General features: G+C 37.3%; 1 protein-coding gene across 2 annotated transcripts in view; it reads right to left on the minus strand.

The window, feature by feature from the left end:
* The window catches only part of npat (nuclear protein, ataxia-telangiectasia locus), a 54,880-nt gene that overhangs the window by 26,476 nt on the left and 10,909 nt on the right, over positions 1-17,495 (minus strand). For both annotated transcript variants that reach the window (XM_028800177.2, XM_028800176.2), the window contains exons 6-12: positions 15,818-16,072; positions 8,053-8,128; positions 7,792-7,924; positions 7,362-7,453; positions 6,870-6,957; positions 6,411-6,507; positions 1,888-2,019 (exon numbers count right to left, since the gene is read on the minus strand). In XM_028800177.2, coding sequence (XP_028656010.2) covers positions 1,888-2,019; positions 6,411-6,507; positions 6,870-6,957; positions 7,362-7,453; positions 7,792-7,924; positions 8,053-8,128; positions 15,818-16,072 — 873 coding nt within the window. The remainder of the gene's footprint in view (positions 1-1,887; positions 2,020-6,410; positions 6,508-6,869; positions 6,958-7,361; positions 7,454-7,791; positions 7,925-8,052; positions 8,129-15,817; positions 16,073-17,495) is intronic.

The following is a 17,495-nucleotide window of genomic DNA, read 5'->3' on the forward strand; positions in this document are numbered from 1 at the left end:
AAGTACTGAACTATTTAATTTAGAAAAAACTATCAAACAGACATTTCAGTATGTGGCAAACTTTCATTAATACTATCATCAACTAACACACCTTAAGCTAAGTGTTGCTCGTTCTCATTAGCTCTAAACGCCAGCTTTCTGATCATCTTTTTTCTGTCACTGTTTGGTATAGACAGTAAAACAGAACAGGTATAATGCATTGTACAAAACATTTCTGGATTAAAGCATACTTAGAATTACAGCTTAAGGCTAATGCATTGAAAAATAAAAAGGGGGCATCAAACAAACAGTGGAGTGAATTTAGCTTTAGTTATTTATACAATGAAAGCAGAAATTAAATACATTGTAACATATCTTATATGTAAATGTCCACGTTTAGAAGTGTGTCTGTCTGTCTGTCTGGCCTGGAAATGTGAGGCTACAGCATCAAGCTCAAAGAGCTGGCAAGGCAGCCCCGAGTTAACAAGTTAGAAGATGAAAGACGTACGAGGCTACAGCATGAAGCTGAAAGAAAGAGACTCCGTCGCCAAAGTGAAACCGACAAAGAAAGACAAATGAGAGAGAAACTCGCTCAGCGGCTGACAGACAACGGGGATGTGCATGTCCACAAAACGAAACCATCAATTCTGCATTTAAATTTTTTTCTGACAATTTCAATAGTTTCTAGGAGCCTGGGCTTTTTACAGCACAGGCATACACAGCTAGTATATGTGTATATATATATTATTTTAAAAAACTAGGGGGCTTCGCTCGCCAACCCCTGTGTTTGGTTAATCCATCCATCATCCAACCCGCTACATCCTAACTACAGGGTCAAGGGGGTCTGGTGGAGTCAATCGCAGCCAACACAGGGTGCAAGGCAGGAAACAAACCCCAGGCAGGGCGCCAGCCCACCACAGGGCGTGCGCACACACACACGCCAAGCACACACTAGGGACAATTTAGAATCGCCAATCCACCCAACCTGCATGTTTTTGGACTGTGGGAAGAAGCACCCGGAGGAAAGCCACGCAGACACAGGGAGAACATGCAAACTCCACGCAGGGAGGACCTGGGAAGCGAACCCAGGGGTCCTAACTGCGAGGCAGCAGCGTTACCCACTGCGCCACCGTGCTGCTGTTTGGTTAATCGGATATACAATTTTAAAAGCTTTTTTTTTTTTATTTGGAATTGTTTCAATTTCATTAGTTGCATTTTTACTTTAAATGTTTATTAAAAACAATATTTGGAATATATACAGTATATACACACACAATCATGGCATTCGTAGTCTGAATCACAATCTGATTGTATGGGTGGTTACCTACCAGGTAACGTTTGTGTACACTTAGCATTATTTAACAGTAAACTATTTCAACCATTATATATATATCACACACACGTGTAAACTATGCAACATTCTATGATCTGCTTCTTGCATCCGTGGCGGATGTTTGCCGACTTGCACACCAACCACAAGCGTTACCTGGTAGGTAACCACCCATACAATCAGACTGTGATTCAGACTGCAAATGCTATGAATGTAATTACCCCGATGTCTAGGCTGTCAAATAAATGAACCACACGCCGTGGCACAACATAAAGAGGCTTTGCTTCTGACGTCCGAGGTTCGATCCCCATGAGCGGTGCAGTGGAGTGTGTATGCCTGATGAGCCCAAATAAGGGTGAAACATGCGTCTCGTACTCTTTGCGTTATTTGACAGTAAACTATGCAACATTATATATATATTATATATAATAAATCTTATTCACAGATTATATATAATACTAAGATACTTTTTTAAAATTTGGTCAATTAAGTAGACATGCAGTACAGTATTTAAGAATCCCAAACACAGTGTAAGTAAAGGAGCAAGAATATTTATTTAAACATTTATTTGGTAATACCTTGACCTCTAGCTTCAGAAGTATTTTCTAAGGGCTCTTTACTTCTTTCAGTGCTGTCCAAAGGTACCATGTTATCCTGGCAGGTCACATTAGACTGCTCTTGAGAATCATCATCACTGTTTTTACTCTTTCCTGTTATCAAAAAAAGCAAACAGAGTCAAAACTGCCAATAAAATATATTAGTTGTAGCACAAACACTTCAAATTGTTATTTTTAAATGTTTATTACAAATTATATCATAATATAAACACTTATAACAATGTTCAGGAAAATGTATTTTTAAGGCCCAACAGAAATCAATCGACTAAACTAGGAGTTTTCAATCATTTCATCTAGTATGTGTGTATACCTGTATATGACCGAAGATTATACAATACTTCTGTAGTCATGCTAATATTACTTATTTATTATTTGACTGACACCTTTATCCAAGGTCCACTTTTATCCACGTACAACATCTGAGATACAATTAGTTTTATTTAATTTGCTTTTCCAACTGGAGCACAATTAGGTAAAGTGACTTGCTTAGGGTCACAAAGTATCAGCAGCAAAATTTTAACAGACAACTTGAGGGATTGAAGTCCTACGTCTAAAGCCTTAACCACAACACCGACCATCAATAAAAACCACTTGAAAGTATTAGGATCACTACACTGGTTCTGTGCATCTTTTACGTCATATGTATTATGGAAAAATATTTTGCACATCTTTTATTTAAGTATGTATTTTAAGGAAATGTTATTTATTTTAGTATTATATGGTCGCTGAACAATAAGCCTACAGAATTTCATTTTGTTAGCAAAAAATGAACAGTTAACATCTGTGGGTTAATTATAAAAAGTTTTAATATAGGACATAAAACTTAAATATGTCTGGTTATGCAAGAGATTAGTGCATCTCTTTGTTTTTAAAAGGGATAAATGCAAAAAAAAAAAAAGGTACTGGAATCGGCCAATCAAGTAACAAAATCTGTGATCAGTACTGGCCTTCAAAAACCTGATTGGAGCATTCCAATACAACAGTGTTAAAAGCAGAACTGTAGTCTACAAAAATGACTGTCACGTAACAGTTTTTATTATTTTTGTAGTTCAAGTTCTAGCTGTCGGAATATGTCCACATATTCCACAGGAAGATAAATTACATTGTCCTTATTAATGTTTATATTGCTCTCTCCACAAATGGGGACCTCACAATGGAAGTGATTAATTCTGCCACCAACACTATAATGATGACTCATTTTGAACCTTCAGTTGTAATATGTGGGGGCTTTAACCAGGTTACTTAGGAGCAAACTTCTATCAGTATATGACTTGTTTCACTTGAAGAAATAACAAGCGAGACCTGCTGTATTCAAATGCTAAAGATTACTTTTAAGTTAAATCTACTTGCCCCTTTAGGCAAATCTGACCACAACCTGATTCATCTTATTCCCAGCTGCAAGCCTGTTATTAGAGGGCAAACTGTTACCACCAGAACAGTGAAGAAGTACAGCATGTGGACTAAAATGTCTCTGAATGACTGCTTCAAAATGACAGACTGGGAAATGATTTGCAAGTCAAATGAGGACAATACTGAGGAACTCTGTAATTGCATCACAGAATATATTAACTTCTGTTTTGACACAGTGGTACCCACAAAAACAGTGTGTTGCTTTCCAAACAACAAGCCCTGGATAACTAAAGAACTAAAAGGTCTCCTGAATGAAAAAAAGAGGGCATTCAAATTTGGTGACAAAGGGAATCTGAAGGTTGTACAGTGTGTGCAAAAGAAAAAGCTGAGTGAAGGGAAACTCACTCAGAATAATATAAAGGATGTTTGGAGCGGACTGTGTATAATTACTGGACTCCAGGGCTGAGGCACTAGAAGGGCATGTAGACAAAACTAATTCCCTGAACCAATTTTTAATAGATTTTTTCCTCCCACTTCCACCTCCTTTCAATGACCAGTCTCCCCACACAATCCATACTACATCAACTCCTCCTACCACGTCAACTGGAATGGCTAGTGACAAGTCCGCCTCTGACCATCAGTGTGGACTGTCTGTAATTGAAGACCAAGTAAGGCAACAACCGAGGAAACTACACACAGAAAAAGCTGCAGGACCAGATGGAGTCGGTCCTCGAGCTCTGAAGGCCTGTGCTGACCAACTCTGTGTTGTCCTCTGTCACCTGTTCAATCTGCCCCTAAGGCTTCTGAAAGTGCCACTGCTGTGGAAAACACCATGCACTGTTCTTGTTCCAAAGAAGTCAGGCACCTCTTCACCTAATGACTACAGACTATTGGCACTTGTGTCTAATATCATGAAGACCTCTGTGAGACTAGTCCTGGACTATAGGAGTCCTCTTGTGGAAGACAACCTGGACCCACTGCAGTTTGCCTATCGGACAAAGACTGGAGTTGAGGACACACATAACTGTTTGTTCCACAAGGATTATTCTCACCTGGAGAAAGCTGGCAGCACTGTAAGGATTATGTTTTTTGATTTCTCCAGCGCATTTAACACCATTCAGCCATCCCTGTTAAGGGGTAAACTGAAAGATATGCAGGTGGATGTTGTCCTGTATAATGGACTCTGTTGGACACTCAAAGAACTGTGTTTCTGATACAGATGTGGATGACACTGGAACATTCACTCTGTACACCTCAGACTAAAAACACAAGACCAGGTCATATCACTTGCACAAATTCTCACATGATTCTGCACTTACGGGGTGTATTGATAAGTATAAGACTCAGATGAAAATGTTTGTTTCTTGGTGCAAAGAGAATTGTCTGCAACCTAACATCAGCAAAACCAAGGAACTGGTCATTGATTTTTGTTGCACCAAAGAGCTTCTATTGCCAGTCACTATTCATGGAGTGAATGTGGTCCACTTCAGTACTTGGGGGTCATTAATGACCGGTTGAACTGGTCTCAGAGGAACTATATAAGAAAGGGCAGAGCAGGCTCTTTTTCTTTAGGAGACTGCGTTCCTTTAATGTGGAAAGTGACATCCTTCACATCATCTATAACTATGTGATCGCCAGTGTGATTTTCTATATTGTGGTGTGCTGGGCTGGAAACATCACTTCATGAGAGGCCCACTGAATCAACAGATTAATTAAATAGGCAGTATCAGTTAAGAGACACACTCTGGAACCCCTGGAGGTCATAGTGAAGAGAAAGAATTACAACAAAACAGTGTCATTATGAACAATGCTACACATCCTCTCTCTGACACACTAACACTGAGTACTTTCAGCCAACAAATCATTCAGAAGTGTGTCAAGAAACATTACTGGGGCTTCTTTATACCAACAGTAATACATCTGCATAATGCCTCTCTGTGACTGTGAAAGCAAAGTCCAAACTTTTCTTTCTTTTGAATTTTTCTTGCTTTATAGTAAATCCAGTCTGTGTTCAGACTAAAGTCTGTGTGTATATTTATTTATTTACTTACTTACTTATCTACCTGTTTATGTATTTATTTATTTAAAGAGCTTCTGTAAAAAGCTAAATCTCCCCCTGGGGACAAATAAAGTTTTCTCCACTGTATTGTGCCAGATGGCTGGACACCAATATACTGGAAGGACCAAGGCAGCAGATATGCTCAGGACACTGCTTCCCCTGGAGCGCTAGATGACATAACCCCCCAAACCACAAACACCCCCCCCCCCCACAAGTTGAAGTGGCACCTTGGATTCCTGCAGTTTGGCACAGCCCAGATACACACTGTGCGAGTTACCAAGGGGAGCTGCAGATCCCTAGTTTGGGTTCCCATCACACTTGGAAATACTTCCAGATAATGCTGATGAACCACCTGAAGTGCTTCCAGGTGCAGCATAAAAGGAGCCGCTTCACTTCACTTGAGGAGCCGGAGTCGAGAAGGAGAGTACGACATTTGCCTGATGAAGAGTGGAGGAGATAAGGACTGACAGACAACAGATGAAGTGCTGTATATTTAACTGGTGCTTTGTATTGTGCTTGCTGCTTATGGGGAGTGATGGAGAAGCGCTTCCCACTGGTAATAAACGTGTCTTGTGCTTGAATTTGTGCCTAGTGTCTGTTGTGTTAGGTGTTGAAAAGCCTGTTCACTCCCTGGTGCTCACACTATCTGTCTATTATCCTCATGTGCCAGGATGGTATGAAGTGCAAAGGATACAGTATCCTTGGTGAACTGGTTGTGATGAAATCCAAACTGAAGGTGATCATAACTATCTAGAATATTCATTTTAATGTATCCCATCACTAGCCTCTCAAAGCAGTTTATCAAAACAGGAGTGAGTTCTTTTGATCTATAGTCTTTGTAGATAGACATGGCGCTGCCAAGTTAGACTGCTGGCTGAGCCATTATTTCATTTAGGTACCCCAATTTCTTTTCTCAGTCTAAACATCTGTTTGTTAGGTTAAATTGTGTGTGCTAGTTATACCCAGTGCTTTAACATTAAATAAATACTGTATTCATTGTAATTAAATAAAATAAACAGAAAGATCTAAGAAAGCACGTCATTTTTCTTCAACAGACTGCAATTATGTTACCAACCATTATCAAACAAGTCAAACAATGCCTGAAAAGCAGGATCAGATTCTGTCCTTTCCAGAATATCATGTATTGCCTCATCAGTCATGTGGATCTCTCCCTGAAATAGGGAAACAACACAGAACCTTAAAGAAATAGCACATATAACTTCCAAATAGTTTTATTTTACCACATGGAAAAATGAACGCTAGTAACAAAAGGTACTGTAAAAGCACAGCAAAAAAAAACAAAAAAAACAAAAAACAAAAATAAAATAATAATATATATTTTATGGTGAAAGTACATTCAAAAATGTAAATAGCAACCATTGTGCAGTAGTTGCCTCAATCAGAATGATCACCAGATATTTCTCTTATTTACAAAATTTCATCTCTGAGTTGCCAGAGATCTTTACATGTGACTATGTCACTAATGAAAAGATTGATTAATATATTACTTGTAAAAAGAAACCATAAGCATTACCTGAAGTCCTAGGATTTCATCAATAGACTGATCAGGAACTAAAGCACTGCTTGTAGACTGCTTTGAAATCTGCTGAATATTTGTCTCACTAGTATTGAAATAAAACAATAACATTTTTGCTTTTAGAAATAATTGTTTTAATGTAATCTAAACAACCACTAGCAGTAAATTACAGAACTATATTCTCAATATTTATATACGTAAGTTTACATTTATTTTTTTTTACTAGTAATAGTATTCTGCCAAATATCTAAACACTACAAGTAGCAGTACTGTGCCCATTTTCCAAGTTTAAAAACACTAGTCCAAATATATGCTTTAAGGACATTACCAAAAATTAATATTTTAATTGAATAAATTGTTAATAAAAAATAATTCAAAGATGCAAAATGATTTAACAGTGACATTAGTTGAAAGTGTATTATACATTGCTACAAAATACACTACACACAAAAAAATTACATTTATTGAACACAGTAATTCAGCATTTACCTTCCCAAAAACATATTTATATTTTCTGCAAGTTTTTCCTGCAATGATTTGTCACTTAGTATCTTCTCTCTTGCATTTTCAATAACCATTTGCTAAATTAAAAAAAAAAAAAGCTTTTAAGGCAATATTTTTTTTAAATTTTCAAACTAAGACAAATTAAAAAAATAGAAAAATTTATTACAATAATAATTTAAATTCTGTATAGGCAAAAATGCTTACAAAGAGGCAATGCTGAAAGAGCTTTAAACAACCTCTACATCACATCTGCAAACATAGATATATGCTGCCTACCTAAAGTGCCTACACATATTATACGTAAAACAATCCACACTTATAGAAGACATTCTCATAAACAAGTTGATCTAACCACCTAGTATAAGTCTAAGGCAATTTGAAAAATATACTCTTTAACCAAAAAAGCAATATTTACTGGAAAGTTTTCACCAATAATCTCCTGGACTGTATCAACTTCTTGCTCTGTTAACTGAACAACACTGCTCGGTGTAATCTTAGGAGGTATGTTTGGTCCAGCCAAAACTGTGTTTCTTCTCCTTGGAGATTCACTGAAACAATTTACAGTTATTTAAAAAAAAAAGTGTTACTTTTTTTTTCTTTTAATTGAGAAATACAATACAACCAGTAAAATATTAAGTAAAACTGCTTTTACTTTATAATTTAAATTGAATTTTACCATTTTCTCCTTCCTGGGGACAATAATCCAGAAGAAAACCTTCTATCAGCTACAACAACTTGTAAGGGAGACTCTCCTGTTAATAAAAATTATTTATTTCATAATAGTCATAATGGTTAATGATTTCTGCAGAAATAAAATGACATAAAAACATAAGGTTTTTATAGGGAATGGGAATCTGTAATAAAACCTATGAAACAATTCAATTATAAATTGCTCTTTCTAAAAACAAACAAGCTACATAAACCTAAGAGAAACAGTAAAACAAACAATGAGGCATATTCATGACCTCAGAGTAAGAAGTATACACTCTTTTCATTGTAACAACAATTAATCTAAAATATTTATGCTAACATAAAGCCTACAAAACACTGAAACTGAACAAAAACATCTCAACAATTATGAACAATCCCATAGCAGTTCAGTCACTGTGCTAGGTCACAGGTGTCGAACTCCAGTCCTGGAGAGCCACAGTGGCTGCAGGTTTTCATTCTAACCATGTTCTTCATTAGTGACTAGTTTTGCTGCTAATTAACTTCTTTTGCCTTAGTTTTAATTAACTTGACTCAAGCCCCTTAGTTGTTTCTTTTTCCTTAATTAGCAGCCAAACAATAATGAGACACAAAACAAGCCGCCACATGACCAGCTCACCTGTGCCCATCACACAATATCTGAAAATAAAGAAAGGCGATGGTCTTGGTGGGCGGCACGGTGGCACAGTGGTAGCGCTGCTGCCTCGCAGTTAGGAGACCCGGGTTCGCTTCCCGGGTCCTCCCTGCGTGGAGTTTGTATGTTCTCCCTGTGTTTGCGTGGGTTTCCTCCGGGCACTCCGGTTTCCTCCCACAGTCCAAAGACATGCAGGTTAGGTGGATTGGCGATTCTAAATTGGCCTTAGTGTGTGCGTGTCCTGCGGTGGGTTGGCACCCTGCCCAGAATTGGTTCCTGCCTTGTGCCCTGTGTTGGCTGGGATTGGCTCCAGCAGACCCCCCGTGACCCTGTGTTCGGATTCAGCGGGTTGGAAAATGGATGGATGGATGGTCTTGGTAAAGCTGATCTATCAGGTCACCAAAACATTTTGATGGTGTTCTTGGGGGAAAAAAAAAAAAAAAAAAACAGAAAAATCAACAGTTTTGGAAACGTCTGCTGTGGCAGAATGAGAGCAGCAACAAGCCATCGAATTAAATAGCGGGATTAATTAACAGTAAGAATCAGCTTCTCATTAAGAGATTGGTTGGAGTTTGAAATCCCAATTTAGCTGGCCATCTGTTGGCTCGTTTCACATTCAATTTCTGTTTGGCTGTCATCCATATTACTAACCGAGAATGGTAAACCGGATGGACGCAAGGACATCCGGCCATGGGCCGTAGCCGCAAAAGACGTACAGCGCAAGCGCACCCACAAAACCCCCCTTCCAAGCAACGGAAACCGGATGCAAAGCAACGTAAAATAAGAAATGAGGCGCCCATAGCACACAGAAAAAAGGAGTCAGACGCGAAACGGAACATACACAAAGAAGAGAATTGAGACCCACGACACACAAATGAGGCAACGCCCCCTAGCACAAAAAAAAAAAAAAAAGTCAGACGCGAGCGCCACACAAACCCATTGGACACAAAACGGGACAGACTACGGACATAGCACACGAAACATACACAAAAAGCAGGATTCGGACCCACGACCACACTAACATAAATAAGAAATGAGACACAAAGCACCATTACTAAACGAAACGTCCGTATTAAATATACGTCATCTGAACACATTCAAATTATGCAGCATAGGTCGATCTCATTACACTGATGCACTATTAACCGTTCAACCACAGAAAAGGCTCCATATTAACAGTGAGTGCGATCCTCCTTATTACTTATACATATTTAGATACCTGCTAAACGATTGCGCCACTTAGCTGACAACGCGTTCAATAATGAGTCCACTATTCATGAAAATTCATTGGTATTAATGAATGTCATATGCCCCCCTTCCAAGCAACGGAAACCGGATGCAAAGCAACGTAAAATAAGAAATGAGGCACCCATAGGATACAGAAAAAAGGAGTCAGACGCGAAACGGAACATACACAAAGAAGAGAATTGAGACCCACGACACACAAATGAGGCAACGCCCCCTAGCACAAAAAAAAAAAAAGTCAGACGCGAGCGCCACACAAACCCATTGGACACAAAACGGGACAGACTACAGACATAGCACACGACACATACACAAAAAGCAGGATTCGGACCCACGACCACACTAACATAAATAAGAAATGAGACACAAATCACCATTACTAAACGAAACGTCCGTATTAAATATACGTCATCTGAACACATTCAAATTATGCAGCATAGGTCGATCTCATTACACTGATGCACTATTAACCGTTCAACCACAGAAAAGACTCCATATTAACAGTGAGTGCGATCCTCCTTATTACTTATACATATTTAGACACCTGCTAAACGATTGCGCCACTTAGCTGACAACGCGTTCAATAATGAGTCCACTATTCATGAAAATTCATTGGTATTAATGAATGTCATTTGCAATCATTGTCATTCACTTAACTTCCCTGAAGAAACAACTGGCAATACAAGTAATGAATTTACACGTTATTGTCAAAAGGGTCAAATTTGACTGCCTCCTTTACATTCATATCCTGCATATCTACAAAAGCTTCTAACTGACGAAGTACCTGAAAGTAAAAACTTTATGAACTGCATTACATCCTACAATAGTTCATTTGCTTTTGCATCTAATGGCATCCACTCACTTACTCAACACCATTGATAAACTTCTACAAACGTGGATGATTAATAATATTCCCTTTGGAGGAAAGGTACTTTTATTAGGAGGAGATTTGACACAGTGCTTAGCTATTGTTTCACATGTCATGCGTTCGGCTATTCTTCAGTCCACCTTAAAATACGCAGACAATTGGCATTGCTTTCAAAAGAGTTACGGAGATATTTGGAACAACAATCTCATTACACCAAATACCCCTTTTAACACAACGAACTATATTCTGTCCAAAAAATATTAATGTGGATCACATTAATAACCAGGTCATTTCATTACTTCCTGGAGTCGCACAGCTCGGACCCACGACCAAACTAACATAAATAAGAAATGAGACACAAAGCCCCATTACTGAACGAACTGTCCGTATTAAATATACATCATCTGCACACATTCATATTATGCAGCATAAGTCGATCTCATTACACTGATGCACTATTAACCGTTCAACCACAGAAAAGGCTCCATATTAACAGTACGATCCTCCTTATTACTTATCCATATTTCTAACGCTGAAGAACAAACAAGTCATGAATTCACGCTCACGGGTACAAAACGATACGGCTCGAGTGACGGGACCAAACACACGAACCCGCATGAAAAAAAAAATACATGTCGGACGACTAACCGACATACAAAAACGGGCAAGGCTCAATACAAACAATTAATGCCGTAAACTGCAACGGGCTTCTCACACAGCACAGGCAAATCGATTACAGCTCCAGAATAGCACGTCCCAATTCCTGCACATACAACGACGTGCCTCTCAAACCGCACAGACAAAACATACACGACAAGGACATCAACGACAGACACCTGCTAAACGATTGCGCCAGTTAGCTCACAACGCGTTCAATAATGAGTCCACTATTCATGAAAATTCATTGGGGTTAATGGATGTCATTTGCAATCATTGTCATTCACTTAACTTCCCTAAACAAACAACTGTCAATACAAGTAATGAATTTACACGTTATTGTCAGAAGGGTCAAATTTGACTGCCTCCTTTACATTCATATCCTGCATATCTACAGAAGCTTCTAACTAACGCAGTACCTGAAAGTAAAAACTTTATGAACTGCATTAGATCCTACAATAGTTCATTTGCTTTTGCATCTAATGGCATCCAGTCACTTACTCAACACCATTCATAAACTTCTACAAACGTTGATGAATAATAATATTCCCTTTGGAAGAAAGATACTTTTATTAGGAGGAGATTTTACACAGTGCTTAGCTATTGTTCCACATGCCATGCGCTCGGCTATTCTTCAATCCACCTTAAAATACGCAGACAATTAGCATTGCTTTCAAAAGAGTTACGGAGATATTTGGAACAACAATCTCATTACACCAAATACCCCTTTTAACACAACGAACTATATTATGTCCAAAAAATATTAATGTTGATCTCATTAATAACCAGGTCATTTCATTACTTCCTGGAACAATAATCATGCTATTAAGAAACCTTAACACTAAACAGGGTTTATGCAATGGTACACGTTTAGTCATCAGCACCATGCCACACAATGTTATTAAAGCAAAACTTCTTACAGAATCACATGCTAACAATACTGTTCTAATTCCTACAATTACCTTACAACTTCTGACCTGAAATTACCTTTTACACTTAAACGGCGACAGTTCCCCATTAGACCTGCCTTGACCATAACCATCAACAAATCACAAGGACAAACCATACACAAAGTTAGCATCTACCTCTCTGAGCCCGTTTTTGGACATGGACAACTTTATTTACTTCCTATATGCGTCATCTACACCTTCACACTATGCTATATCTCATTCATACATCACACTCTTTGTAAATTCACAACACCAGGGGTTGGCGAGCGAAGCGAGCAGGGGGCGGAGCCCCCTAGTTTAATGAAGAAATGAATCAATTCAGAGGACTGAATCCTTAAAAACAGGGCTATTAAAATGAAGGGAAAAGGAGTTAATTAGCAGTGAAAACTTATCACTAATTAGGAAAAGGGTTAGAATGAAAAGCTGCAGCCACTGTGGCCCACCAGACCTAGAGTTTGACACCCCTGTGCTATGTGACCATTATTAAAAGACATACATCAGAGAAGACAGCAAGTACACTGCAAGAGGTAAAAGTGGAGGATTGATTCAATGACCTCACAACATAATATTCTGTAGTAAACTGCAGCAATGATCAGACCAAAGCAAATTCAATTACTTTTTAAATAGAAATTATTAACAAAAAGAACATAGGGAAAATAATTAAGTAATAAAATACTTATGAGGCCTCTGCGCCTCATATGTACAGTATACCCCAATGAAACAGGACATTATGGATGATTACTTGAAAGTTCCTACACACTTTGATCATATAGGTAACATATAGGTGGAAAAAAATGCTTCAGTTATACACTGTTCATAAGAATTTCTAGAGGTGCCAACAATCATGACATACAGTATGTGGTTTTTGTTAAAAACAATTATTTCTTCATGAGGAAATATTTTTTCAGTTAAAGGCTGGATTTCTCTTATTTTTTTCAGCGTTACATTAAAGTAATACACCAAAAGGTGAATTTTTCATGAAACTTATTTACTCATTTTTGAAAATAATTGTGGAGAAAACAGACAACTGATAATACTAGTCATTCCTTTGCTGTGTATTAATCCAGAATTAGCATATTCACAGGACTGACATTACCTGCAGCTTAACTGGCTGATTGCACTGCATTCTCCAATGTCCCTTTTAAACATATAATGTGTACTCTCACTACATTTGTCACATTTTATGGGTTATACTAATGAGCATTAATTTAGCTTCAAATGACCCTGACCTGCATAAACTGGTTAGAAGATGAATGGATGCTAAAATGGGTATAGTGTACATGTGCTGGTTGAAATCACAGAATAAAAGTGAAGCTTACGTTTATTTTTAAGAACTGTGTAGGACACCATATTAAAAATTGATTCATTTGACAATCATTTTGCCTCCTCTTATAAATTTGTGTCACAAGGTAAACAACAGAACTCACATCTGATCAGACACATCACTGTGCTCTCAAGCCATGCATGAATCTATTTATGATCTCTGTAATGGGTTAAAAGTGGTAATAAACAAAGCTTATGTGTTTGCTTTATCTATATATATAAAATCCCTATGTGTGTCCAGGTGTCCGTGTGTGGGTGTCTTCTGATGAAGTGCGCATGTGCGGGGCACGGTGCGACGAGCGATATTACTGTCAGAGAAAGTTAGAGGCGTTTTACGGAAATACAAACCAGTATTACTGCGAGAGGAAATTAAAGGTACACAATACAGCCAGTATTACTGTCAGAGGAGATTAAAGGCATATTACCGACGCGCACGCCTGTATTACCGCCAGAGAAAATTAAAGGTATATTACGGACGTACAAGCCAGCGTACGTACAATACGGTATCCTTCAATAAGGGTGCGCACAAAAAGGCGAGCCCTTATTCGCCGCGCTCAATTGAGCTCGCCCTTTTGAAGCTTGCCTTTTTGTGCGCGCCCTTATTGAATAGAGCCGTACAAGACAGTATTACTGTCACAGAAAATTAAAGACACACAATACACGGCGGCAGCCCACAAAGAACGGTCAGCTCAGCAAGTAAACATCAACAAAAGAAAGGCTGAAAGAAAGAAAAATACGACCAACAAAAAGAATGAGGTCAAAGTCCCTTGCCATTTAATATAGACTGTACCTACTAATGTTTATGCACTACTGTTCTAGCGCCCGTTATTGTAACGGGCTAAATGACTAGTATAATAATAAACATGATTCCTGCAGTCACACTGGAATTCTCCTGCCTCAAATAGAAAGCATTTCCAGACATGACTTCTGCTGTTTTTCTTTTCAACATTTGTTGATTCAGGGCTGTATCATTAACGCTGTGAGCCATTTTCATATATGGTTTTGTATAATGTTTTTTTCATCTATTAGTGCGCCTTCCAGAGTAATGTGTTAACTTGTAGGCACATACAAGTGCAGCACCAAGTTTTCTCTGTATTAACAATACTGTAAAAACACTAGTACTGTTATTTCTTTTTGGTTATTGACTTGGTAGGAAATATCTGTTATTGTTACATCCCTAAGTCAGCATATGTTTAGTATTTGAACTAATCCAGTACTCTCACTACTTTTTTTGTTTTCTTTTCATAATAAAGTCTCTGAAATAATATGCTTTAATCTTAATATCTACTTTAAAGGATAAGTTAGGTATTTTTCAAGTCAAAGTTATTTCGTTATATATATTTGCAACATTACATGTATAAACTACAGTTACAGTGTGTGTGTAATTGCAAGATGTTGACCAATACTCAACAACTATCTTGACTTGAAACATTGGCATATCTGGTAGGTTTTAAAGCTTTTCTTCTGTGCCTCATACCCAACAATGTAAAGTGTCAGTGCGGGCAAGACATTTTTTAAATTTGTAGAAAGCAATTAAGTTTAGAACAGAATTTTGGATGAAAAATACATATATATCTTGTTTGTGAAGAAATAACTGACTTGAAAAATACCAAACTTATCCATCAATGTGAGGCCACTTAGAATTAAACAGTGGGCAAATTTAAATCATGATTTTGCATTCCATACTGAAATCACAGAGAATAAAAATAAAATAAATCCACAGGAAAACATGCCCTTATATAATAATTATGAGAAAACATTTGAACAATGGCCATGTTGTGCTTAATTAAATTTCTGTGGCAAAGAATACAATTTTATTTACTTGGGTGTTACATAATACATTCAATACTTATTAAAAGTACAATTGTATGTTTACTATTTGCTTAATTATGTTGTCTTTGTCTGTTGTTATGACTTATGTTAAAATCGAATCATAAGTTAAGATGCGTTTTCGCAGGAATCAAAAATAAATTTTAAAGGATTAAATAACATCTCCTCACAACTAGAATGAAGTTTGAAACTTACATATTTCATAAACTGTTACATTTACACTTACTATTAATATTTGCCACAGGTCTGCCATGGTCCTGATTAATAGCCTGATTTCTATCATAGTTGACTGTTTGGGACACAGGAGAGCCATATGTCACCAGAGATGAATTTCCAAGTATTCTTGATGAAGATGACAGTGATGTAGTTGCATTCTGCCCAAGATCTGAAGACCCCAAAATTACCATAGGACACTGTGTAGGCTGAGAGGAAGATCGCACCTGCTGTCTCCTCATTTCAGCTATAGCATTCCTTGTTCGAACTAAACAAATAAAAACATATTCAGAAAAATCATGTTAAATGAAAAGCGTAGTCACTACCATTCACAAATAAGGTACAAATAAATGCATTTTGTATAATTTCATAACATTTGCCAAGAAGTTTCAGTGGGAGAATGAGATAAATGCTAATGGACTTTGCTTATAAAAATGTGTCACTTCTTTATAGTTAACCACCAACATACAAAATAACTCATGTTAACAATTCTTTCAGACAACAGTAATACTGCAACACTGCTGCAATACTTTTAAAAATTTCCATGTTAAGAAATCACATTATTACACTTACGCTTTCACTATCAACACTTCCTACATGGTACACAAAGAAGGGAAAAAACATTATTGCTTCATTACCTGTATCTGATATGTGGATAGCTGGAAGGTGCATTAATCATGCAGTATATATTATTAAGCATAATTAAGTAAGTGGCTAGAATTAAAAATGCTACATAGGGCATCTAGCTATTTACTCTGCAGCAAACTAATCTTTTAGCTCTACAACAGCTTCATAATATAAGATGTCTGCTGATCCAAATAAATTAAATGAATTAGTACAGTGATTCACAAACTTGGAATGTCCACTCAGTGAAAGCAAGGGAGAGAAAAAAAATGTAAGCAAAATGCCTGCTAATTCCTTTTCTGGCATTTCTGTGAACTTAACATGGCTTAAGATCATTAGAATACATATTGTAGACATTTAGTTTTTTTAAAAGATGAAAACAACAAAGTGGTATCAAAATAAAGATAAAACAATAGAGGGAGTGTCCTAATTATGTTACATCCCATAACTCCACAGAAGCAACACCAGATTTAACTCTTTGTTCATACTTTCTTCAGTAGGCTGTCCTTAATAAGTTGTACTATGTGGCTTTCTTCAGTTTTTCCACCTGTTCTATAGATTTATATCCATTCCTCTTTCAAAATGGACAGTTGCTTTGAACATAGTGAATTTGCTCTTTGAGCATTTTGTTGCATGCTGTATATACAGTGTCGGGTGGTGTAGTTCATTTGATACTACTACCACCATTTGATTCATGTATACTGTGATATCTTTGCTAGTTAATTTTATTTTGTCAATGTACTTCTAGCTTTTCTTCATGCTTTTCTGAATAAAACAATAGTTTTAACTATCATGTGGGGCCTTCTCTAAATGCTTTCTACTGTACTGTACTGGCTTTAAAGGATTTTAATGGTTAGTCAGTCTTCTCGCCATTATGATAGCAATATACAGGTTGAAGCCAAACAGTTTGTTTTCAATAACATAGCTGCCAAATCTTTCATACTTACATCAGCTTCTATACTTATCTTCATAACTGAACAACAGAGAGCGAAATTCACTCATGGTTGGCTCTATGAAACTAGTTCCAACACTGCTTTTACAAAGACATTGGTTTAGTAAGTAATCAA

The sequence above is a fragment of the Erpetoichthys calabaricus genome, chromosome 4, assembly GCF_900747795.2.
Source record: "Erpetoichthys calabaricus chromosome 4, fErpCal1.3, whole genome shotgun sequence".
In the NCBI taxonomy this organism is placed as follows: domain Eukaryota; kingdom Metazoa; phylum Chordata; class Cladistia; order Polypteriformes; family Polypteridae; genus Erpetoichthys; species Erpetoichthys calabaricus.